Source organism: Balaenoptera acutorostrata, chromosome 3 (assembly GCF_949987535.1).
Source record: "Balaenoptera acutorostrata chromosome 3, mBalAcu1.1, whole genome shotgun sequence".
NCBI classification, from domain to species: Eukaryota; Metazoa; Chordata; class Mammalia; order Artiodactyla; family Balaenopteridae; genus Balaenoptera; species Balaenoptera acutorostrata.
Genome location: NC_080066.1, coordinates 37,399,676 through 37,425,619, shown reverse-complemented (window position 1 = coordinate 37,425,619; position 25,944 = coordinate 37,399,676). Strand labels below are relative to the sequence as shown.

At 42.5% G+C, this 25,944-nt stretch overlaps 1 protein-coding gene across 6 annotated transcripts in view; it reads left to right on the top strand.

Moving 5' to 3' along the window:
* ZNF592 (zinc finger protein 592) overlaps window positions 1–25,944 on the top strand; it is a 56,017-nt gene that overhangs the window by 16,820 nt on the left and 13,253 nt on the right. For 2 of the 6 annotated variants that reach the window (XM_057544376.1, XM_057544375.1), the window contains 2 exons: window positions 1,779–1,862; window positions 11,566–13,828. In XM_057544376.1, the coding sequence (XP_057400359.1) occupies window positions 11,585–13,828 (2,244 nt within the window). In that variant the 5' untranslated portion in view covers window positions 1,779–1,862; window positions 11,566–11,584. Of the gene's footprint in view, window positions 1–1,778; window positions 1,863–8,975; window positions 9,087–10,644; window positions 10,664–11,565; window positions 13,829–25,944 lie in introns of those variants that run through there. The other 4 variants (XM_057544378.1, XM_057544377.1, XM_057544379.1 and 1 more) reach the window with 3 other exon arrangements.

The window sequence follows — 25,944 nt, the reverse complement described above, 5'->3', positions numbered from 1 at the left end:
GTCACACTGATCCAGACCTCAAGACAGATGACCTTATTGTGGGGACAATGGCCAGTAGGCACTTTCCACCAATAAAATATAATATTTAACTTAGCTCTGCAGGGGCCCAGGGTTCATAGACAAGTGCGACTTCAGATAGACCCTTTCCCCCGGCAAGGCCCCATCACCACTCAAGGTCTCTCTATTTATAAAAAGTTTTAAAAAGCTAAATACAAACAATATAGCAAATTTGCCAGCTGCTTGACTGGTAATAAACTTGCTTAGGAATCTGTGACTATCCTTGAACAATCTTCCTTCTGGACAGATGAGCCTGTCACATCACTCCTCCTTTCTAACGGTGGATTACCATCTAGTAAACATAGTGGAGCTTACACACAGACAATAAATAAATGAGCAATTATATAATGTGTCAGATGCTATAAGGGCTGTGAAGGAAAACAAAGCAGACTAAACGGACAGAGATTGATGGTGAGGGTGGGGATTGGTATCTTATGCACAATGGTCATAGAAGGCTCCTGACAAAGTGGTGTTTGAATAAAGACCTGAAGGAAGTGAGGAGTGGGCCCACAGAGATCTGAGGGGAAGAACATTCCAAGCAGAGGGGATAGTAAATGCAGAGGCTCTGAGCAGGAGTATGCCCTGCTTGGTTGAGGAGCAGTAAGGAGTCTGGAGCAGACTGGCAACAGAGAGAGGTGTAGGAGACAGAGGGCAGTTAGATCATCCTGGCCATGTAGGCTGGGGTGAAGACTGGATTTTACTCTGCGCGAGGTGGGACGGTGTTGAAGGGTTTTAAGGAGAGGAGGAACATGATCTGGTGGATGTTTTAAAAGCAGCACTCTGGCTGCTGTGTTGAGAGTGAGTAGTAGAGGCAAAGAGGAGAGGCAAGGAGACCAGTCATCAGGCTTTTGTGGGAATCCAGGAGAGAGAAGAAGATGGTTGGAGGTGGTGAGAAATGGTTGGATTTGGATACATTTTGAAGGTAGAGTTGACGGGATTTGCTTATGGATTGGATGAAGGGTATGAGGGAAAGAGAGGACTCAAAGATGCCAAGGTTTGGCCCAAGCAACTGGAAGGACTGAGTTGTCATTTACTGAAATGAGAAAGAAGGTAGGAGGAAATCAAGAGTTAGATTTTGGACATATTAGATTTGAGATGCCTATCCAAGTAGAAATCCAAGTCTAGAATCGAGGGATACCAATTAATTAATGATTCAGTGAGTGCCTGTCAAGGGGCTTATAAAATAGCACAAGAGAGAACATTTTACTGGTAAACTACATTAAAGGTAGTTTAAAGGTACTACATTAAAGGTAGAAAATTATGAGGAGAAATAAGTGAAACAAAAGGGAGCACAAGGGAGGATGAGATGACTTCTGACAAGGGTAGTCAGAGAAAGTCCCTCTCCCTTCCTTGCCTATAGGAAGCCTGTGTCCCCTTGATGAGCCTTTGGTGGCACTCACAGGTATGTGGTTGCGAGGTGTTTTCAGTGGGTTGTGGAGGGGAGGGCACTCAAAAACAGGGTCTGGGCCTTCCCTTTGTGTTCTCAGTGCCTGGCATAAGTCTTGGCATTTGGTAATTATTTGATGGATGAACTTCCCCTTTCTGAGCCTCAGTTCTTCATGTATAAAATGAAGAGGTTGGACTAGACCAGTGCCCTGGAATCAACTGGGAAGCTTTTAAAAAAATGCAGGGATCCATCCCAGGCCTACTGAATCAGAATTTCCACAGTGGAGCCTGGGATTCTGTGTTTTAAAGTCACTCCCCATGTTATTCTTTTGCAGTCAGTCCAGCAGCAGTCTGCAGACGGGCATTTGGAAGCCACTGGACCAGGTCATTTCTGAGGTCCACTTCAGCTCTAACATCCTGTGAGTCTTGTTAGAATGCTTGCAATGCAATTCTGTTCTTGGGAAATGGAATTTTTGGTTGGGGTGGAAGGGCTTAGACGGGGAGAAGAGAAGCTGCCTCTGGGTGACGGACATCTTGGGCAGGGCAGGCAGGGACAGGTGTATCACCCAGGGTTTGGAGAGGCTTCAAGGGAAGGTTCTGGGAGGGGTGGGAGCAGTGACAGCCCCCATACCATTGGGAACCAGGTGTGTTAGGCCCTGGACATAAAGGTAAAGGACATGACCCCAATTCTGGGGAGACTCACAGACTGATGAGAAAACTCTGGATCCTAGCCTACTGTGGGAAGTGCTGCCATAGAGGAAGGGAGGAAGGGAAGGGCAGAGGACTCAGAGAAGGCATCCAGGAGGTGGGGCCCTGGAACAGGAGCTTGGGGATGAGGAGGAGTTCTCGGGCAGATTTATGTTTGGGGCCACTCAGGAGGAACAGCTCAAGCTCTGACACCAGTGACTGAAATGTACCCTGGGAAGTGGCTGGAGAGGTGGACACAGACCAGATGGGAATGGCTTCTGCATGCTGGAAGAAGAGTTTATTTACTGAAGGTGATGGGGATTTTGAACTGGGACGTCTCTGTGATCAGATAAGTGCTTTACAGCAACCATTCTGGCAAAATATGCGTTGGCAGGACTAAGACCAGATAGAGGAAAAGACAAGTGAAACACTTTGTTGTTTTGCCTGGGTCTGTAGGGGCACCTGTTTTCTTGTATACTGCTGAGAATCTCTTTGGGCTGTTCTTTGCTAATGATTAGAATGCCAGGTGCCTCATGAAATGAAGCATTGGCCACTGATTGACTCAGAACGTCTGTGACTTGGGATCACTTAGACCTATAAGAAGGCCTCAGAAGTGTATTCAGGAGGGCAGTAGTATATATGTGGTAGAGAGTCTGCTTGTCTACTTTAGGACTTAAGTTTTATGTAGAAATCCAATAGTTCTAGATTAATTTGCCCAGCTGTTGTAGCCTAGCCTGTTCAAGGTCTCAGAGACCCTTCAAGTTAGTTTAATTTTACATATTAAACCAAGGCCTGCCTAAGATCCTTACATAGGTAATTGGTGACAGCATAGGGGTGAAAGCTAGTTCTCTGTGGTTCACAATTTCTTATTCTTTTAGCTCTACTATTCCCAGTCTGGGGCTTCATTCTGGGTCCAAGAACATGGAACTCTTTTTTTCTGTTTCCTTTGATCCAGCTAAAGTTTCACTGAGCTCCCTTCTCTACCACCCATAGAAGCAGTGTCTCTTTCTGATCAGTGTTCCAGCCAGAGTCCAGATTGAAGTTCCTGCAAGTCATGGGAGTAGCAGCTTGCTCTTGTGCTTGCTTGCTCATTCTCTCTTTCCCCTTGCCCAGTTTCCATTCCTGGTACAGAAGTTCTCCCACCTGGGAACCAACTCAAGCACTTTCTTAGGGTCTGCTAAATAATCTCTCTCTCTCTCTCTCTCTGTGTTTCATACAGTTTGAGTTATTTTTTGCTTTGTTGTCCCCTGGGATGTTCCTTCTGAAATAGAAAGCTGAGGGAAATTTTATTTATTTATTTTTATAAATTTATTTTTGGCTGCATTGGGTCTTTGTTGCTGCACGCGGGCTTTTCTCTGGTTGTGGCGAGCAGGGACTACTCTTCGTTGTGGTGCACGGGCTTCTCATTGCGGTGGCTTCTCTTGTTGTGGAGCACAGGCCTTAGGTGTGCAGGCTTCAGTAGTTGTGGTATGCGGACTCAGTAGTTGTGGCACGTGGGCTTAGTTGCTCTGTGGCATGTGGGATCTTCCTGGACCAGGGCTCGAACCCGCATCCCCTGCATTGGCAGGCAGATTCTTAACCACTGCGCCACCAGGGAAGCCCCTATTTATCCATTTTTAAACTCTTAACTGTTATAACAATAATTGAACACAGTTTATGTCAATATCTACGCCACATTCAGTCATGTGGGGCAGTAGGGTAAAGAGTTCACCTACAGGTTGTAAAACATACATACATTCATCCTTCCTTCTAGTCCTCATCCAACAAGGTGACAAATAAAAGGAAACAATTTTGTTGTCTCACAGCCCAGTGTTCCCTAAATCATGTCTTTCATTTTCATCGTGTAAATCTGTGATGTTACCTTGTTTCATTAGACAGAATATACTGAATAGAGATCAGACTTTTCTTAAATTTGGAATGTCTCTGCCCCCTTGATGTCCTGTTATTGCTGAACTTAATATTGTTAAGAAAAACAGGTGATCAAGTTTAACGTTATTTGAAATTCAAAGGCTTCAATGCTGAGGGAAAGAAAGCTCATGGATTTAGTGACAATTCCTCGTTCTTAGTTTCTCAGAGCCTTTAAAAAAAAAATTCTAGATTTGAATAAGTGTGGATGTTACTACATTTATATATTTTACCTTTAACAATATCAATATATTTTCTGACTAATGGATTAAGTTGTTGTTGTTGTTGGTTTTGGTCTATATCTTTTATTTACTTCAAACTTCAAAAATGCTGCCCTCTGCTCTCTAGTGTTTGAGGTTTGATGAACAAACCTATACTTAATTATGTTCCCCCTTTCCCCTAAATCTTCATCTCTCTAGAATAAAATAGAGTTCTAATTTTTAGGCTCTCATTAGAAAGCTCTTCCATCTACTCAGTCTCATTTCTCAGGACCTTTTCCAACTCTGGTACATCTTTCTTAAAGTGTGGGGAGCCAAAACTGCTCAGCACATCTCTCTGTGGACACTGAGTGGTTGTGAAGAAGGGCAGGATCACAAGTTTTATTTTTTTTCCAGTGTCCTTTCTGATAATGCCCAGTGTTTTCTGGGCCTTTTGTGATGAAACATGCAACATGGTGTCTTAAGGGAACAGTCTAAGCTGATGCTTCTTTATTGAACAGTTTAGCTTAGAACCCATTATTCTAACCATAACCATATACATTCCAGTATAATTGGAATTGCTTTTCCCTAAACGTTCCTTCACATTTGCTTTCACTAATGCTCCTTTGCCATAATTTTGCCTATTCTTACAGCCTCCTGAGAACTTGTCTTTTAATTTCGCATTTTCATTTCTGGAGCAGCTTTTAGGCCATTTGCAGTCTTGAAGGTTTCGTTTTATTGCTTCAGCAAATATTTATTGACTGCCTAATGGAGAATGCAGTGGTGAACGAGACAGATAAGCCTCTTCCCTCATGAATCTTGCAGCCTAATGTTTTTCTGCTAGATTATTGGTTCCCAAAGCATTGAGACCTCCTTTTCAAATTAATTTTTTCATGGACTCTCATTCAGTAGTGGTGTTTTTAATGGCTGGTCATTGGGAACACATCTGTGGATATGAAGTTGGGTCCCCATTGGGTTGGGAACTATCATTCTAGGCAATTTATGAAAGCATCAAGCTCCAGTCCAGAACTGGTCAATGGGTTAAAAAACACCGTCATTCATGGTTTCCCATAAATCACAATCACATAAAGACAAACATACATGCAACATGGAATTCAGTTTGTTGTTTTTTGGTGGAATTTTGGCATTAGAAATTCTGCCTACTAGTTCTGCCATAATCATATTGTTTTTATCCCCACAAAGAATTCAAATAGGTTAATTAGGCCTGATGAGGCCCTTTTAAAATTAAGGTGTTCTTCCCTCCCTCTCACCTAGTTTATATGTTTACTTAACTGTTTGGCAAAATTTCCTGGGCAACTACTAGACCCTGCAATAAAAATTGGGTATTTATATTCACTGTAACTTTTGTTTTAGTTTCCAGATCTTCCCTGAATAGAAACTTACCCTGAGAGGATACAGCGTCAGTCTGCCAGTTCACCCCCAAGGGGGCTGTATGTATCATAGCATGGTTCCACCTTCTCACCTTTGAGTGAAATTTGCTCTCGGCCTAGGGCTCAGAGAACCGGGGAGCCTGCCTTGCCTGTTGACTAGGCCATTCTAGATCACTGGGTGAGCTCACCATGCGTGGATCTAGCTTGTTCAGATGCTTCAGGGTGAACCCTGCTGCGTGCTCTGCAGGGTGAGCCATGGTTCCTAGGCTGGTATTTGTGGACATGGGGCAGGGGCCATCACCTCTGGGTCCTGAGGACTGCCCCCAGGCAAGGTAGGCAGGCAGACGTCTGTGGTTTGCTCTTTCCAACTTTGGCTGCTTGCAACAAGTTGCAGACACTGGTGTATGCTGAAGCTTTTTATTTTGAGTACACCTTTAATTTTAATTAAGTTACTTCACCGATTTTCTAGCTGGCAGTCCCTTGCTGAGTCATGCCAGATGTGCTTAAAGAGTTTTATAGTAGTGATTTTTAGAGTCCTCTGTAAGAAGCTCCTCAAATTTTTTTAAAATATAAATTTATTTATTTTATTTTATTTATTTATTTTTGGCTGCGTTGGGCCTTTGTTGCTGCATGCGGGCTTTCTCTAGTTGCGGCGAGCGGGGGCTACTCTTCACTGCAGTGCGCGGGCTTCTCATTGCAGTGACTTCTCTTGTTGCGGAGCTCAGGCTCTAGGCACGCGGGCTCTAGAGCACAGGCTCTGTAGTTGTGGCGCATGGGCTTAGGTACTCCGCGGCATGTGGGATCTTCCCGGACCAGGGCTCGAACCCGTGTCCCCTGCATTGGCAGGTGGATTCTTTTTTTTTTTTTTTGCAATTTTATTTATTTATTTTTTTAAACTTATTTATTTACTTATTTTTGGCTACGTTGGGTCTCTGTTGCTGCTCACTGGCTTTCTCTAGATTCGGGGAGTGGGGGCTGCTCTTTGTTGCAGTGCGCGGGCTTCTCATTGTGGTGGCTTCTCTTGTTGCGGAGCATGGACTCTAGGCGTGCGGGCTTCAGTAGTTGTGGCACTCGGGCTCAGTAGTTGTGGCTCACAGGCTCTAGAGCGCAGGCTCAGTAGTTGTGGCACACGGGCTTAGTTGCTCCGTGGCATGTGGGATCTTCCCGGACCTGGGCTCAAACCCATGTCCCCTGCATTGGCAGGCAGATTATTAACCACTGCGCCACCAGGGAAGTCTGGCAGGTGGATTCTTAACCACTGTGCCACCAGGGAAGCCCCAAGCGCCTCAGGTTTTTTGGCCTGCCTAATTTCTTCTTCTTTTCATGGGTTAAAAATATCATTTAATAAAATTACTTAAGCAATAAAATTTGAAATAAATCGTTTGAATAAATAATTTGAAAATGTAGGTAAAAATGAAAGAAAATAATTTCATTATCTGTTGAGATATTTTTGACATTTTAGAGTATTCCTCTGGCCTTTTTCATAAGAACTATGTATAGTAAAAAAATTTTTTTGTTTTAAATAGAGATTGTACTGTGTATACACTTCAGTATCTTTTTTCCTCATTTTAGGAGCATTTCTCATAGTCTTAAATATTGATCTATAATGATGCCTAGTATTTAATTGTGTAAATAGACCATAATTTATTGAACTAAATTCCTATTGTTGGGACTTTAGTTTGTGTCTCATTTTTTGTTATAAAATTATTTATTTATTTATTTATTTAATTTTTAAATTTTTGGCTGTGTTGGGTCTTCGTTGCTGCATGCGGGCTTTCTCTAGTTGTGCCAAGCGGGGGCTGCTCTTTGTTGCGGTGCGTGGGCTTCTCAGTGTGGTGACTTCCCTTGTTGCAGAGCACGTGCTCTAGGAGTGCAGGCTTCAGTAGTTGTGGCGCAGGGGCTTAGTTGCTCCGTGGCATGTGGGATCTTCCCGGACCAGGGCTTGAACCCGTGTCCCCTGCATTGGCAGGCGGATTCTTAACCACTGCGTCACCAGGGAAGCCCCATAAAATAATTTTGTTATAAATAATTCTGTAATGATTATTTTTGTCACATGCATCTCTATTTCCTTAGGATAAATATCTGGAAGTGGAATTATTGAGCCTTATGTATGTATTGCTAAATTGCTCTTTAGACAGGTTGTATCAATTTCTATTACTTTCAAAATGCTTATTTTGCCACATCTCTGCCAACACTGGGGATTATTAGTTTAGTAAAACTTTGGTCAATTTAATAAGCCAAAAATGTTTCTCATGATTTTAATTTGTATTTCTCTAATTTTTTGTGAGGTTGCAACTTTTGTTATGTATCAATTGTCCATTTGTGGTTGTTCTTTTTTTAAGTGCCTGCTCATCACTTTTGCTTATTTTTCTAATATGTTGATTATCTTTTACTAACTACTTTTTAAGGACCTTTTACATATTAATAAAGATATTAATGATAGTAATTATCATATGTTGCAAATATTCCTTTTGGTTGTTGGCTTTTTAACTACGCGTTGGCAGGTTTTTGATGAATAGAACTTTTTATCGGTAGTCTTTTTCTTTGCAGTTTCTCCTTTGCTTTTTTTTTTCTACTTTTTTGGCTGCGTTGGGTCTTTGTTGCTGCGCTCTGGCTTTCTCTAGTTGCGTTGAGCAGGGGCTACTCTTCAATGCGTGGGCTTCTCATTGCAGTGGCTTCTATTATTGCTGAGCATGGGCTCTTGGTGCGCGGGCTTCAGTAGTTGTGGCACGCGGGCTCAGTAGTTGTGGCTCATGGGCTCTAGACCGCAGGCTCAGTAGTTGTGGCGCACGGGCTTAATTGCTCCGCGGCATGTGGGATCTTCCCGGACCAGGGATCAAACCTGTGTCCCCTGCATTGGCAGGCGGATTCTTTTTTTTTTTTTAACATCTTTATTGGAGTGTAATTACTTTACATTGTTGTGTTAGTTTCTGCTGTATAACAAAGTGAATCAGCTATACGTATACATATATCTCCATATCCCCTTCCTCTTGCATCTCCCTCCCACCCTCCCTATCCCACCCCTCTAGGTGGTCACAAAGCACCGAGCTGGTCTCCCTGTGCTATGTGGTTGCTTCCCGCTAGCTATCTATTTGACATTTGGTAGTGTACATATGTCCATGCCACTCTCTCACTTCGTTGGCAGGCGGATTCTTAATCACTGTGCCACCAAGGAAGTCCCTTTCCTTTGCTTTTATAACAGGGTACATTTTGATTAATTTCTACTTTCTACTTATAAACAATGCAGTACTTACTTTAGAGCAGAGTTTAAAGAAGTACAGACACTTGGGCACACTGTGAGTCTTCTTTTTTTTTTTTAATATTTATTTACTTATTTATTTGGCTGCACCAGGTCTTAGTTGCAGCGTGCAGGATCTAGTTCCCTGATCAGGGATCGAACCCGGGCCCCCTGCATTGGGAGCGCGGAGTCTTAACCACTGGACCACCAGGAAAGTCCCCCACTGTAAGTCTTTTAACAGTTATCGATTGCTGCTGATTTTGGTTGTCTTTACTAGGGCTAAATAGAAAACAGGATTTGATCTTTGGCTTTTAAAAGTATCAGCCTTGGTATTTAAAATTCAAAGGTTATAAAAGTTTTTCCTGCTGCTGATGTTGAGCTACCACACCATTTATTAGCTCTGATTTTCCTAGCAAAAGATACTTTTTGCTCTGACCTCTGACCATTCTTGGCCAATCCCTGAGATTTCTCTGTGTGGAGAACGTCATTACTTTCATGTTGTATCTCTCTGCTCAAAGCCTCTGTGACTTGGAGTTAAACAATAGTAGACTTCTCAATAATCCTTGCACACACTGCCAACTACTACCCCTCCTCCCCCACAGGCTTTTCCCAGCACCTTAAAAAGACCAATCTATTCCACCCTTCTCCCTCAATCTTTTTTCCTAGACTGAAGGGGGATAGGGGGGAGTTGGAGATAAGCTTATAAAGCAAATACCACATAGGTGTTTCCTTATAGTTGGGATCAGCCTGCATAGTAGTTCACTTGGTATTGGGATGCTGATTGCTTCCACTGATATCCAGTATATTCCCCTCGCTTATGGGCTCCAACACTTCTATTCCACCAGACAATCATTTGTTGTCCAGAAACTTTACATCTCGTTTCAGCGAGATATTCTGCCAACTCATATTTAGTTAACTGGTATTTCACTTTATTAGTATCTACCATAATTAGATATCTTCCCAATGGGGCAGTCTGTTTCATTTTCTGTGAGAACTCTTAAGAAGGCAGATGTGTTTTGTTGGGGCTTGGTGGGGTGGGACAAGAAACCAAACCTGGAAGCCTGTTGATCCCATGGGATGGCAATAGATATATCTCTGCCAGCTGTTCCCCTGTGGTTCTAATTTTTGTTTTTTTTCTTTATTTTCCCTTTTTAAAATTATAAAGGCAATCTACCAGCACACACACACAAAAGTTGTGAAAAAATAACCCACCAGTAATCCCACCACCCTGCATAAATTACTTTTCTCTTTTAATCTTGGCTCAAATGCATACTTAGTTTTACATTGTCATAGTTTGACAACATTTTTGTATTTGTTTTTTATTTTAATCTTAATACTAAGTAATTTTCATGTTGCTACATAGATTTCATAATTGGGATTTTTAATAACTACGTAATAGTCTATCCGTTACTTAACCATTCCCTGTCCTTGGACATTTAGATTCTTTGTGTGTATGTGGGTGTCTCCTTTTTGTGTTGTTTTAATAATGCTGTACACTTTTGCATATAGCTTTTGGGAATTTTTGTTCTTAGGATAAATTTCTGGCAGTGGGGTTCCCGGACCCAAGGATTTACCCCTTATCTGGTTCTGTGCAGCTACTGTACTGCTTTCTAAAAGAGTTCTGTCAATCTGCATTCACAGAGGCTTTCAGTACAGACATGGTGTAGGAAATACTTAAGCAAATAAGGCTCTGGGATGCTGAAGCAGTTGCAGGATTTATGCGCTGAACAAGGGAGATAGTGGGGTTTTTTCTTCCTCTTTCCAGCAGGTTTGAGCCAGGCAGCTTCATGTCTTATCTAAGTGTGAGTATTTTAGTAACTTCCTAAGGGAAGGCCTCTTTCGTAGGATCTTGGGTTTCCTCCTTTGCAGTAGTTTTGTAGCTCTGCTGCTTCTCCAGATCATGAAGGAAACAGGATTTTCTTTCCTTTGTGTATTAAGTTAAAATAAAATTTAGGACTTCTCTAAAACTATCCCCTGGCCAGTTTGATAACTGTGTGCTTCTTTGAGAGTCACCCTGTCCCTCAGGTTTAGTGATCAATTCACCAACCAATAACAGATTTGGGGTGAAAATTAAGGAATCAAGCAGACACTGACTAGAGAAAAAACACCTAGGGGATGATATAATCTGCTAGAGTTTGTTTAATCCTGGCAGTGGCAAATCATTTTGGATTTGCTTGAATTCATGCAGCAAAAAACCAAGTTATACAAAGTTAATGATTAATTACTAAGAGTAAATTAGCAGAAGTTATAGCCAAGTCTCATATATGAATCAGAAGTTTTCTAAAGAACGGAGGTGCTGAGCCATGCTTTTTTTTTTTAAAGGGCTGAGTGATTGGTTTTTTGCTAATGCTTATGATCATGGAGTGATGATATTCCCTGAGAAATTGAGGGAGTGTGGTGTGAGTGTACCCTCTTTTTGGCTATGCAACCAACCAGGAATTTCCACGTATTAATGTTTAGAGCCTGCCAGGCAGGCTTGTCACTACATACTAACTTTTCTTCCACTCCTCCCCCAATGTCCCCAGCATTTTGGAAACCTGTTGGGGTAAAACTCAGGTGTGTGACTTCCCATAGCGTGGGGATTTGTGCATGTGCATGCTGGCTGCATGTGTGTTAGCGAGATGGGTTTGTGATGAAGATGATGCTGGGCAGAGCCCAGTGGGATCCTGGTGATCACTGACTCTGTTCTCTGTTTCTGTTACAGCCCTTGCCAGCATCCAGCCATGGGGGATATGAAAACTCCAGATTTTGATGACCTTCTGGCTGCCTTTGACATCCCAGACCCCACCAGCCTTGATGCCAAGGAGGCCATCCAGACCCCTAGTGAGGAGAATGAGAGTCCCCTCAAACCTCCAGGCATGTGTATGGATGAGAATGTGTCCTTGTCTCACTCAGGATCAGCCTCAGATGTGCCAGCCGTGAGTGTCATCGTCAAGAACACCAGCCGCCAGGAGTCATTTGAAGCGGAGAAAGACCACGTTGCTCCCAGCCTCCTACACAATGGATTCCGGGGCTCGGACCTGCCTCCAGATCCCCACAACCTAGGCCACAACTGTGGGAAGTTTGATTCCACTTTCATGAATGGAGATAGTACCAGGAGTTTCGCCAGCAAGCTGGAACCTTCCAAGTCAGAGCCCTTACCAACTTTTAACCAGTTCAGTCCAATCTCCAGCCCCGAACCCGAGGATGCCATCAAAGATAATGGGTTTGGGATAAAGCCCAAGCACTCTGACAGTTATTTCCCACCCCCTCCTGGGTGTGAGTCTGTGGGGGGCCCGATCCTGGAGGCTCTGACTAAGTTTCCAGTCCCAGAGCTGCATATGTTTGATCACTTTTGTAAGAAAGAACCCAAGCCAGAACCCCTGCCCCTGGGGAGTCAGCAGGAAGACGAGCAAGGTGGGCAGAAGGCAGTGGAACCTCACAAGGAGCTGGATACCAGTCGATTCTTTGGGGAAGCTTTGGAGTTCAACAGCCACCCCGGCAACAGTATCGGAGAGCCTAAGGGGCTTGCCTCGGAGCTAGGTACCTGTTCGTCAGTGCCCCCTAGGCAGCGTCTTAAGCCAGCTCATTCCAAGCTGTCCTCTTGTGTTGCAGCCTTGGTGGCCCTGCAGGCTAAACGAGTGGCCAGTGTCACCAAGGAGGATCAGCCTACCCACACAAAGGATCCCTCAGGGCCCACAAAAGAGGGCTCCAAAGGCAGCCCCAAAATGCCCAAGTCACCAAAGAGTCCCCGGAGCCCTCTGGAGGCCACTAGAAAAAGTATCAAGCCATCAGACAGCCCTCGGAGCATCTGCAGTGACAGCAGCAGCAAAGGCTCCCCTTCTGTGGCTGCCAGCTCCCCACCAGCAATTCCCAAAGTCAGAATCAAAACCATTAAGACATCATCAGGGGAAATCAAACGGACTGTCACAAGGATCCTGCCAGACCCTGATGATCCCAGTAAGTCCCCTGCTGGGTCACCTCTAGGAAGCGCCATTGCTGAGGCCCCGAGCGAGGTGCCAGAGGATGAGGTCACTGCCCTGTCTGGGGCGGAGCACTTTCTTGAGGTGGGCACAAATTCAGGGAGCCCCCAGGGTGACAGGAAGGGGGATGAGAGCATGACAAAAGCCAGTGAATCTTCAACTTCCTGCTGCAGCTCTGGGTCCCGGGGCCCAAAGGGGGCTGCCTCGGGCTCACAGATGGGCAAGAAGCAGCAGCAGAGCACAGCACTGCAGGCATCCACCCTGGCCCCTGCCAACCTCCTGCCCAAAGCCGTGCACCTGGCCAACCTGAATCTGGTCCCCCACAGTGTGGCCGCATCCGTGACGGCCAAGTCCTCAGCACAGAGGCGGAGCCAGCCACAGCTCACGCAGATGTCGGTGCCCCTGGTCCACCAGGTGAAAAAGGCCGCCCCACTGGTTGTGGAGGTCTTCAACAAGGTCCTCCACAGCTCCAACCCCGTGCCCCTCTACGCGCCAAATCTCAGCCCGCCTGCGGACAGCAGGATCCACGTGCCGGCCAGTGGGTACTGCTGCCTGGAGTGTGGGGATGCGTTTGCCTTAGAGAAGAGCCTGAGCCAGCACTACGGCCGGCGGAGCGTCCACATCGAGGTGCTGTGCACACTGTGCTCCCAGACGCTGCTCTTCTTCAACAAGTGCAGCCTGCTCCGGCACGCCCGTGACCACAAGAGCAAGGGGCTCGTCATGCAGTGCTCTCAGCTGCTTGTGAAGCCCATCTCTGCGGACCAAATGTTCGCGTCGGCCCCCGCGAACTCCATGGCACCAGCAACCCCGGCTCCCCCCTCCTCCCCCAAGCACGGCCTCACTTCAAGCAGTGCCAGCCCCCCGCTTCCAGCTTTGCCGCTCTACCCAGACCCTGTGAGGCTCATCCGGCACAGTATCAAGTGTCTCGAATGTCACAAGCAGATGCGAGACTACATGGCTATGGCTGCACATTTCCAGAGGATGACGGAGGAAACCGAGGGGCTGGTAAGCAGACCCTCTCTGTGATAGTTGTCAGGCCCCTGGTTCGCACGGTTCCATGACTGGGCATGGAGAGAGAAGCTCATTGATGTGAGGCAGTGTGGCATCTTAAGAGTCCTAGAAGAGGAATCTGGCTTGCTGGTTAGCGACCCACCTGGATATTTAGTGCTTGGTGTTTATTGGGAAAAGCGTCCTGCCCACAACTGAGGGGAGACCCTGAAGATTTAACGAGTGTGTTTATGGACACTCCGCTCCCACTCCAGTGGGCTCTCAGGGTCCATTGTTGGGCCGGGGCTAGGGCTCTGCTGGATGGTCCCCTGGTCTCTGGCAGCTGTCAGCACAGTCCTTGCACGTGCCCAAAGAACTTGGGGGCAGAGGTACGTGCATCACTGCCCTGCGCCTCAGTCTGTACTTCTGAGAACCTTGTCTTTACCAAGTTGTTGTGCCCCACGGTGGACATAGCTGTGTTTGCAGAATCCCTTTGGGGAAGCTGTCGTAGGGCCAGTAGCAGGGTTGATGTGGAAGGAGAGTAGACTGACATGTGGGCCCCGAGTCAAAGGCTTTGGGGCCTCTTCCCTTCATCGCTGTTCTCGCCACTAAGAAAGCAGCTGCCCTTATCTCTTGTTCTGATTCTTGGTTATGCTTGATAAGAACTTGATGAGTGTGTGTGTGTGTGTGTGTGTGTGTGTGTGTGTGTGTGTGTGTGTGTGTGACTTAAGGCATTCCATGCTGAAAACACCCTTTGGCACCTTGTGTGTCAGTGGTTGTCTGTATTAGCAAGGTGCTCTGAAGAAGCAGGCCTCCAGAAGGCTCTTCTCTTCCCTCTCCAGGTGGCTCCCTTAACAACTTAGCCAAGCCCAGCCCCTCACCAAGCCTCCCTAAGCCAGGGCCACAGAGGCCTGGAAGGAAAGCAAACCAGCTCTTTTTACTTCAGTTCACAGTGACCCACGCACCTGTTGGTGTCTTGATGAGCTCTGCCCTTGTTTATCGAGTGTTGCCCGTGTGCACAGAGGCTCTGTGTCAAGAGCAGGGATGCCCGTAGGAGGAAGTCGCACCATTCTTCCAGGAGCTCACGATGGCTCAGCAAGGGCAGGGCTCCCTACCCGAACTGCTAGAGTGTGCGGCAGGCTAAGACTGGGCTGAAAACAGGCTTATAACATAGTTGCATAGAGTTCCTCAGAGGGACTAATTCCTCCTGGTTCCAGACATAGGGAGGGTGCCACGTGGACATGACATTTGAGCTGGACCTGCAAGGATGAGTTTGGAGGAGGGGGAGGGGCAAGGGGTGTTCCAGGTATAGGGAACAAAGGTATGGGAAAGTACAAAGTGGTTTGAGGTACAGGGAGTTGTTGGGAGTGAGACCAGCCTTGGGAGTGTTGGGCTAGAGACAGGAGGTGGAATTCAGTAGGCAGCCCCTGCAAGGGGCCAGCAAGGTGCCATAGGTCACTGTTGCCTCCCATCTTCACCTTCTCTCTTTCAGTTTGCATTTTCTTTCTAATGAGTCAGGTGGAGTGTGGGCCCCCCAGGCCCTTTCCTCTGGGGCTTCAGGTATTCCTGCTGTACCAGCATGGTTGACTTGGACAGGATCACTTCTTCTGGGTCATCTGATCAGAACCTTTGCCAGTGAAGGTCTGATGCCTGTGCCTGTGGTTTTTCCCCCACACTTTTCTTCACTCGCCTTTTAAAATCTGAGCAGGCTAAGGTCTGGGTGTAGGATCCCAGGCTGGCACCCTTCTCATCTGCATCTTCTCTGTGTCATTCTCCTTCAGTGGGAGCTGGACAAGAGGGCCCCCCAGAGGGAAAGGGAGGGACTGCTGTCAGGCTTCTCTCAGTCCAGCTCTGTTCTCTCACAAAATCTCCTGCCAATAAATGTGGCCTCAGAGTCTCAGGGAAAGGGGAGGGCTTGAGTTCTGGGATCAAAATCTAACCTTGATGGCTGTTGGCTTTGGGTTTCCCAAGATGGTACCCAAGCTTTAGGCCATATGAGGGGCAGGCAGTGGACCAGTGGGGTGGGGTTGGGCTCCACTCTGCTGGAGGGACTGTAGGACAGCATGCTTGGGCCTTTGACTTCTTCCTGGGAGTCTGAACCACTTATGTCTCCCTCTGCAGTGGCTGGAGGGGTCCTTCCCCTTACATTCCAAGCCACCTTGTTGGACAGATGTCAGCACAGAGAGATTATTTCTTCTTGTTCTTAAGCTTTTGTTTAAGTATGTCATTATCACACCTAACAAAATTAATAACAATTCCTTAACATTGTCTAATACAATTCATATTCAAATTTTCCCTTCATGTCAAAATTGTCTTTTTACAGTTGAGCTTGTTTTGAATCAGAAACCAAATGTGCACCAAGTGTTGTGTTTGTTATATCTTTGAAATTTCTCAATCTAGAGCAGTACCTCTTCCTACTCCACCCAACAAGGGCCCCCCACCCCCCCTTATTTTTCACATCATTGCTTTGTTGAAGAAACTGGTTCGTGTGTCCTGAGAATTTTCCAGGACAATTCTGGGTTTCACTGATTGCTTCCTGAGAATTTTTCAGGGTAATTTTGAGTTTGACTGATTGCTTCCTCGTACAGTTAATTTGTTCTATACCCCATATTTTATCTGTAGACTAGAAGTTAGCAATGAAGACTTGATTAGATTCGTCTTGAGGAGTGGGAATACTGTGTTCTTCATAATTCATTACTTCAGGGAGGCACAATGTGCTTGATTGTCTCCATTTTAATGATGCTGAACTTGATCAGTGAGTTTAGGTTGGTGATGTTCAGATCCCTTCCGTATAAAGTTTCCTATCTTTTTACCTAATGATTTTAGCAGCCGTTAATAATTGCTGCTTGAGTCAGTAATTTTATTAGGAGTTGCAGGAGGTTGTTTTAAATTTTATTATTTCTTTCTCATTTATTAGCTGGAATTCTGTATAAAATCTTTTCCTCTTCCTTGAGGGCTATTAGGTTACCCTGAAATACAGTTTATGTTGGAAAATTGGATAAATTTGTTTCCCTCAGTTAACAGTTTTCACAGTAGTGAATTGATGCCCCAACCATCTTAAATGGTGTTTTATGAGTCCCTCCTCTATTATTTTTAAAAATTGTGGTAAAACACACGTAACATAAAGTTTACCATCTTAACCATTTTTTAAGTGTACAGTTTAGTAGTGTTAAGTACATTCACATTGTTGTGCAATCAGTTTCCAGAACTCTTTTCATCTTGCAAAACTGAAACTCTAAACCTATTAAATAACAACCCCCTATTCTCCCCTCCCCTTTCCCCCTGGCAACCACCATTCTACTTTCTGTTTCTATGAATTTGACTATTCTAGGTACCTCACATAAATGGAATCATACAGTGTTTGTCTCTTTTTGACTGGCTCATTTCCCTTAGTATAATATCTTCAAGGTTCATACATGTTTTAGTATTTGACAGAATTTCCTTTCCTGAATAATATTCTATTGTTGTATATACCACATTTTGTTTATCCATTCATTCATTGATGGACACTTGCGTTGCCTCCAGTTGTATCATGAAAAATGCTGCTATCAACATGGTGTACAAATATCTTTTCAGGACCTTACTTTCAATTCTTTTTTTGTGTGATCAAATATTTTATTTTATTTTATTATAGTTGCTGTACAATATTATGTTAGTTAGAGGTGTACAATATAGTGATTCACAATTTTTAAAGGTTATACTCCAAAATTTATAATTATTGTAAAATATTAGCTATATTCCTTGTGTTGTACAATATTAGTTCTTTTGGGTATATATCCAGACGTGGAATTGCTGGATCATATGGTAATTCTATTTTAAATTTTTCGGGGAGCCCCCATACTGTTTTTTACAGTGGCTGTACTATTTTACATTCCCACCAATAGTGCACATGGGTTCCAATTTCTCCACATCCTCACCAACATTTGTTATTTTCTGGTTTTTTCATAGTAGCCACCCTAATCGGTATGAGGTGACTTCCTCTATTATTTTTAGTGGTAGTGTTATAATGAACTTATTGGTTTCTATATATTTAGTATGTTTATGTGTTCAGTCATTCTTTTTTTCTCTTTTCCATTATGGTTTATTACAGGATATTGAATATAGTTCCATGTGCTTGCTATACAGTAGGACCTTGTTGTTTATCCATTTTTTATGTAATAGTTTGCATCTGCTAATCCCAAACTCTCAATCCATTCCTCCTTAATCCCCTCACCCCCTTGGCAACCACAAGTCTGTTCTCTATGTCTGTGAGTCTGTTTCTGTTTCATAATAAGTTCATTTGTGTCATATTTTGGATTCCACATATAAGTGATATCATATGGTAGTTGTCTGTCTCTTTCTGACTTCACTTAGTATGATAATCTCCAGGCCCATCCATGTTGCTGCAAATGGCATTATTTCATTCTTTTTTATGGTTGAGTAGTATTCCATTGTGTGTGTGTGTGTGTGTGTGTGTGTGTGTGTGTGTGTGTGTGTACATGTGTGCATACAAACATACCACATCTTCTTTATCCATTCATCTGTCCAGAGACATTTAGGTTGCTTCCATGTCTTGTCCATTGTAAATAGTGCTGCCATGAACATAGGGGTGCATGTATCTTTTCGAATTATAGTTTAGTCTGGGTATATGCCCAGCAGTGGGAATTGCTGGATGATATGGCAACTCTATTTTTAGTTTTTTGAAGAACCTCCATACTGTTTTTCATAGTGGCTGCACCAATTTACATTTCCACCAACAGTATAGGAGGGTTCCCTTTTCTCCACACCCTCTCTACCATTTGCTATTTGTAGACTTTTTAATGATGGCCATTCTGACTGGTGTGAGGTGGTACCTCTTTGTAGTTTTGATTTGCATTTTTCTAATAATTAGTGATGTTGAGCATCTTTTCATGTGCCTACTGGCCGTCTGTATGTCTTCTTTGGAGAAATGTCTGTTTAGATCTTCTGCCCATTTTTTGATTGGGTTGTTTGTTTTTTTGTTATTGAGTTGTATGAGCTGTTTGTGTATTTTGGAAATTGAGCCCTTGTTGGTTGCATTGTTTGCAAATATTTTCTCCCAGTCTGTAGGTTGTCTTTTTGTTTTATTTATGGTTTCCTTTGCTGTGCAAAAGCTTATAAGTTTGACTAGGTTCCATTTGTTTATTTTTGCTTTTATTTCTATTGCCTTGGGAGACTGACCTAAGAAAACATGGGTACAATTTATGTCAGAGAATGTTTTGCCTATGTTCTCTTCTAGGAGTTTTAAGGTGTCATGTCTTATATTTAAGTCTTGAAGCCATTTTGAGTTTATTTGTGTGTATGGTGTGAGGGTGTGTTCTAATTTCATTGATTTACATATGGCTCTCCAGCTTTCACAACACCACTTGCTTGAAGGGACTGTCTTTTCTCCATTGTATAGTCTTGCCTCCTTTGTCAAAGATTAATTGACTGTAGGTTTGTGGGTTTATTTCTGGGCTCTCTATTCTGTTCTGTTGATTCATATGTCTGTTTTTGTGTCAGTACCATGGTGTTTTGATTACTGTAGCTTTGTAATATTGTCTGAAATCTGTAAGGGTTATGCCTTCTGCTTTGTTCTTTTTCCTCAGGATTGTTTTGGCAATTCTGAGGCCTTTATGGTTCCATATAAATTTTAGAATTATTTGTTATTTCTGTGGAAAATGTCCTGGGTAATTTGATAGGGATCGCATTAAATCTGTAGATTGCTTTGGGTAGTATGGCCATTTTAACAATATTAATTCTTCCAATCCAAGAGCATGGGATATCTTTCCATTTCTTTGAAACATCTTCAGTTTCCTTTATCAGTGTTTTATAGTTCTCATCATATAAGTCTTTCACCTCCTTGGTCAGGTTTATTCTTAAGTTGTTTTGTTTTGTTGTTTTTTTTTGATGTGATTTTTTTTAACATCTTTATTGGAGTATAATTGCTTTACAATGGTGTGTTAGTTTCTGCTTTGTAACAGAGTGAGTCAGTTATACATATACATATGTCCCCATATCTCTTCCCTCTTGCATCTCCCTCCCTCCCACCCTCCCTATCCCACGCCTCTAGGTGGTCACAAAGCACCGAGCTGATCTCCCTGTGCTATGCAGCTGCTTCCCACTAGCTATCTATTTTATGTTTGGTAGTGTATATATGTCCATGCCACTCTCTCACTTTGTCCCAGCTTACCCTTCCCCCTCCCCGTATCCTCAAGTCCATTCTCTAGTAGGTCTGCATCTGTATTCCCGTCTTGCCCCTAGGTTCTTCTGATCATTTTTTTTCTTTTCTTTTCTTTTCTTTTTTTTTTTTAGATTCCATATATATGTGTTAGCATATGGTATTTGTTTTTCTCTTTCTGACTTACTTCACTCTGTATGACAGTCTCTAGGTCCATCCACCTCACTACAAATAACTGCTTTGTTCCTTTTTAAGGCTGAGTAATATTCCATTATATATATGTGCCACATCTTCTTTATCCATTCATCTGTTGATGGACACTTAGGTTGCTTCCATGTCCTGGCTATTGTAAATAGAGCTGCAATGAACATTTTGGTACATGGCACTTTCTGAATTATGGTTTTCTCAGGGTATATGCCCAGTAGTGGGATGGCTGGGTCATATGGTAGTTCTATTTGTAGTTTTTTAAGGAAACTCCATACTGTTTTTCATAGTGGTTGTATCAATTTACATTCCCACCAACAGTGCAAGAGGGTTCCCTTTTCTCCACACCCTCTCCAGCATTTATTGTTTGTAGATTTTTTGATGATGGCCATTCTGACCGGTGTGAGGTGATATCTCATTGTAGTTTTGATTTGCATTGCTCTAATGATTAATGATGTTGAGCATTCTTTCATGTGTTTGTTGGCAATCTGTATATCTTCTTTGGAGAAATGTCTAATTAGGTCTTCTGCCCATTTTTGGATTGGGTTGTTTGTTTTTTTGATATTGACCTGCATGAGTTGCTTATATGTTTTGGAGATTAATCCTTTGTCCGTTGCTTCATTTGCAAATATTTTCTCCCATTCTGAGGGTTGTCTTTTCGTCTTGTTTATGGTTTCCTTTGCTGTGCAAAAGCTTTTAAGTTTCATTAGGTCCCATTTGTTTATTTTTGTTTTTATTTCCATTTCTCTAGGAGCTGGGTCAAAAAGGATCTTGTTGTGATTTATGTCATAGAGTGTTCTGCCTGTGTTTTCCTCTAAGAGTTTGATGGTGTCTGGCCTTACATTTAGGTCTTTAATCCATTTTGAGTTTATTTTTGTGTTATGGTGTTAGGGAGTGTTCTAATTTCATTCTTTTACATGTAGCTGTCAGTTTTCCCAGCACCACTTATTGAAGAGGCTGTCTTTTCTCCACTGTACATTCTTGCCTCCTTTATCAAAGATAAGGTGACCATATGTGCGTGGGTTTATCTGTGGGCTTTCTATCCTGTTCCACTGATCTATATTTCTGTTTTTGTGCCAGTACCAAACTGTCTTGATTACTGTAGCTTTGTAGTATAGTCTGAAGTCAGGGAGCCTGATTCCTCCAGCTTCATTTTTCTTTCTCGATTGCTTTGGCTATTCGGGGTCTTTTGTGTTTCCATACAAATTGTGAAATTTTTTGTTCTAGTTCTGTGAAAAATGCCAGTGGTGGTTTGATAGGGATTGCATTGAATCTGTAGATTGCTTTGGGTAGTAGAGTCACTTTCACAATGTTGATTCTTCCAATCCAAGAACATGGTATATCTCTCCATCTGTTTGTATCATCTTTAATTTCTTTCATCAGTGTCTTATAATTTTCTGCATACAGGTCTTTTGTCTCCTTAGTTAGGTTTATTCGTAGATATTTTATTCTTTTTGTTGCAATGGTAAATGGGAGTGTTTTATTAATTTCATGTTCAGATTTTTCATCATTAGTGTATAGGAATGCAAGAGATTTCTGTGCATTAATTTTGTATCCTGCTACTTTACCAAATTCATTGATTAGCTCTAGTAGTTTTCTGGTGGCATCTTTAGGATTCTCTGTGTATAGTATCATGTTATCTGCAAACAGTGACAGCTTTACTTCTTCTTTTCCGATTTGGATTCCTTTTATTTCTTTTTCTTCTCTGATTGCTGTGACTAAAACTTCCAAAACTATGTTGAATAATAGTGGTGAGAGTGGGCAACCTTGTCTTGTTCCTGATCTTAGTGGAAATGGTTTCAGTTTTTCACCACTGAGGACAATGTTGGCTGTGGGTTTGTCATATATGGCCTTTATTATGTTGAGGAAAGTTCCCTCTATGCCTACTTTCTGGAGGGTTTTTTATCATAAATGGGTGTTGAATTTTGTCAAAAGCTTTGTCTGCATCTATTGAGATGATCATATGGTTTTTCTCCTTCAATTTGTTAATATGGTGTATCACGTTGGTTGATTTGCATATATTGAAGAATCGTTGCATTCCTGGGATAAACTCCACTTGATCATAGTGTATGATCCTTTTAATGTGCTGTTGGATTCTGTTTGCTAGTATTTTGTTGAGGATTTTTGCATCTATGTTCATCAGTGATATTGGCCTGTAGTTTTCTTTCTTTGTGACATCTTTGTCTGGTTTTGGTATCAGGGTGATGGTGGCCTCGTAGAATGAGTTTGGGAGTGTTCCTCCCTCTGCTATATTTTGGAAGAGTTTGAGAAGGATAGATGTTAGCTCTTCTCTAAATGTTTGATAGAATTTGCCTGTGAAGCCATCTGGTCCTGGGCTTTTGTTTGTTGGAAGATTTTTAATCACAGTTTCAATTTCAGTGCTTGTGATTGGTCTGTTCATATTTTCTATTTCTTCCTGGTTCAGTCTCGGAAGGTTGTGCATTTCTAAGAATTTGTCCATTTCTTCCAGGTTGTCCATTTTATTGGCATAGAGTTGCTTGTAGTAATCTCTCATGATCCTTTGTATTTCTGCAGTGTCAGTTGTTACTTCTCCTTTTTCATTTCTAATTCTATTGATTTGAGTCTTCTCCCTTTTTTTCCTGATAAGTCTGGCTAATGATTTATCAATTTTGTTTATATTCTCAAAGACCCAGCTTTTAGTTTGATTGATCTTTGCTATCATTTCCTTCATTTCTTTTTCATTTATTTCTGATCTGATCTTTATGATTTCTTTCCTTCTGCTAACTTTGGGGTTTTTTTGTTGTTCTTTCTCTAATTGCTTTAGGTGTAAGGTTAGGTTGTTTATTTGAGATGTTTCTTGTTTCTTAAGGTAGGATTGTATCGCTCTAAACTTCCCTCTTAGAACTGCTTTTGCTGCATCGTTGTTGGTTTTTTTTTTTTTGATGTGATTTTGAAAGGGATTTTTTTTTTTTTACTTTCCCTTTCTGATATTTCATTGTTAGTGAAAAGAAATGGAATAGATTTCTATATGTTAATCTTGTATCCTGCTACCTTGCTGAATTTGTTTATCAGTTCTAGTGGTTTTTGTGTGGATCTTTAGGGTTTTCTCTATATAGTGTCGTGTCATCTGCATATAATGATGATTTTACCTTTTTTTAAAAAAAATAAATTTATTTATTTTATTTATTTATTTTTGGCTGTGTTGGGTCTTTGTTGCTGTGCGTGGGCTTTCCTCTAGTTGGGGTGAGTGGGGGCTACTCTTCATTGCGGTGTGCGGGCTTCTCATTGCAGTGGCTTCTCTTGTTGAGGAGCATGGGCTCTTGGTGTGCGGGCTTCAGTAGTTGTGGCACACAGGCTCAGTAGTTGTGGCTCGCGGGCTCTAGGGCGCAGGCTCAGTAGTTGTGGCGCACGGGCTTAGTTGCTCCGCGGCATGTGGGATCTTCCCGGACCAGGGAACGAACCTGTGTCCCCTGCATTGGCCCGCAGATTCTTAACCACTGCGCCACCAGGGAAGTCCCAATTTTACCTTTTTTAAAAAACATTTTTATTTATTTTTACTTTTTGGCTGTGCCCCGTCGCTTGTGGGATCTTAGTTCCCCAACCAGGGATCAAAACCATGCCCCCTGCAGTGGAAGCATGGAGTCTTAGCCACTGGACCACCGGGGAAGTCCCTATCTATTTCTTCTTGATTCAGTTTTGGTGAGCTGTATGTTTTTAGAAACTTGATCCTTTCTTCTGTGTTGTCCAGTTTGTTGGCATATAGTTGTTCATAGAATTCTCTTACGGTTTTTTGTATTTCTGCAGTATCAGTTGTTATTTCTCCTCTTTCACTTTTTACTTTGTTTATTTGGGTCCTCTCTCTTTTCTTCTTGGCGACCCGGGCCAGAGATTTGTCAATTTTGTTTACCCTTTCAAAGAACCAGCTCTCGGTTTTATTGTTTTTTTCCTATTTTTTTTATCTCTATTTTATTTATTTCCTCTCTGATCTTTATTATTTCTTCCTTCTGCTAACTTTAGGTTTTTTTTGTTCTTTTTTTAATTCTTTTAGGTGGTAGGTTAGGTTGTTTATTTGAGTTTATTCTTGTTTTTTGAGGAAGGCCTGTATCACTATGAACTTCCCTCTAAGAACTGCTTTTGCTGCATCCCATAGATTTTGTATGGTTGTGTTTTCATTGTCATTTGTCTCAGGGTATTTTAAAATTTCCTCTTTGATTTCATCATTGACCCATTGGTTTTTTAGTAGCGTGTTGTTTAGTCTCCATGTAATCATTTTTTTCTCATTTCTCTTTCTGTGGTTGATTTCTCATTTCATGCCCTTATGGTCAGAAAAGATGCTTGAAATAATTTCTGTCCTCTTAAATTTGTTGAGGCTTGTTTTGCATCCTAGTATGTGGTCAGTCCTAGAGAATGTTCCACGGGCACTTGAAAAGAATGTGTATTGTGTGTGTTTTGAATGTAATGTCCTGAAGATATCAATTGGTCTACCTGTTCTATTGTATGTCGTTTAGGATCTCTGTTGCTTTATTGATTTTCTGTCTGGAAGATCTGTCCACTGATGTGAGTGGGATGTTAAAGTCTCCTACTATTATTGTATTCCCATCAGTTTCTCTCTTTATGTCTGTTAGTATTCATTTTATGCATTTGGGTACTCCTGTATTGGCTGCATATATGTTAACGAGTGTAATATCCTCTTCTTGTATTGATCCTTTTATCATTATACAGTGTCCTTCTTTATCTTTCATTTTGGCCTTGTTTTAAAGTCTATTTTGTCTGATATGAGTATTGCTACCCCTGCTTTCCTATCATTTCCTTTTGAGTGAAATATCTTTTTCCATCCCCTTACTTTCAACCTTTGTATGTCCTTCACCCTAAAGTGGGTCTCTTGTAGGCAGCATATTATAGGTTCTTGTTTTTTTTTTTTTTTTTTTAATCAACAGTCTGCCACTTTGTGTCTTTTGATTGGAGCATTTAGTCCATTGACATTTAAGGTAATTACTGACAGATATGTATTTATTGCCATTTTAAACCTTGTTTTCCAGTTGATTTTGTATTTCTTCTTTGTTCCTTTCTTTTTCTTTTTGTTTTTCCTATTGTGGTTTGATGGTTTTCTTTTGTGTTATGCTTGTGTCCTCTTCTTTTTGTTTTTTTGTGAATCTGTTGTATGTTTTTGATTTGTGAGTCATTCTTTTTTTTTAAATATCTCATGAGTATTTATTTTATTTTATTTTTTAATAAATTTATTTATTTTTGGCTGCATTGGGTATTCGTTGCTGCGCGCGGGCTTTCTCCAGTTGTGGCATGTTGGGGCTACTCTTCGTTGCGGTGCGCATGCTTCTCAGTGTGGTGGCTTCTCTTGTTGCGGCACGTGGGCTCTAGGTGCACGGGCTTCAGTAGTTGTGGCGCATGGGCTCAGTAGTTGTGGCCTGTGGGCTCTAGAGTGCAGGCTCAGTAGCTGTGGTGCACGGGCTTAGTTGCTCTGTGGCATGTGGGAACTTCCCAGACCAGGGATCAAACCCGTGTCCCCTGCATTGGCAGTCAGATTCTACTTTTTTTTAAATTGTTGTGCACAACATTTATTGTTTTTGCATTTGCTGCCAGGAATGTTTGCCACGAGTTTGCAGCCAAGTTGTAGATAGTGATCTGTGATTCTCAAAGCATGATGGTGTCCACTGTTCCTGAGTCCATACCTGGACTCAGTCTCCACTTGGCTTGTTTGGGTTGGTTTAAGCTGTAAGCTGATTCACACCTTTCTACACAAGCTGTGTATACATTCCAAACACAGACCATCTATCACCCTGGTGGTGAAATCTTG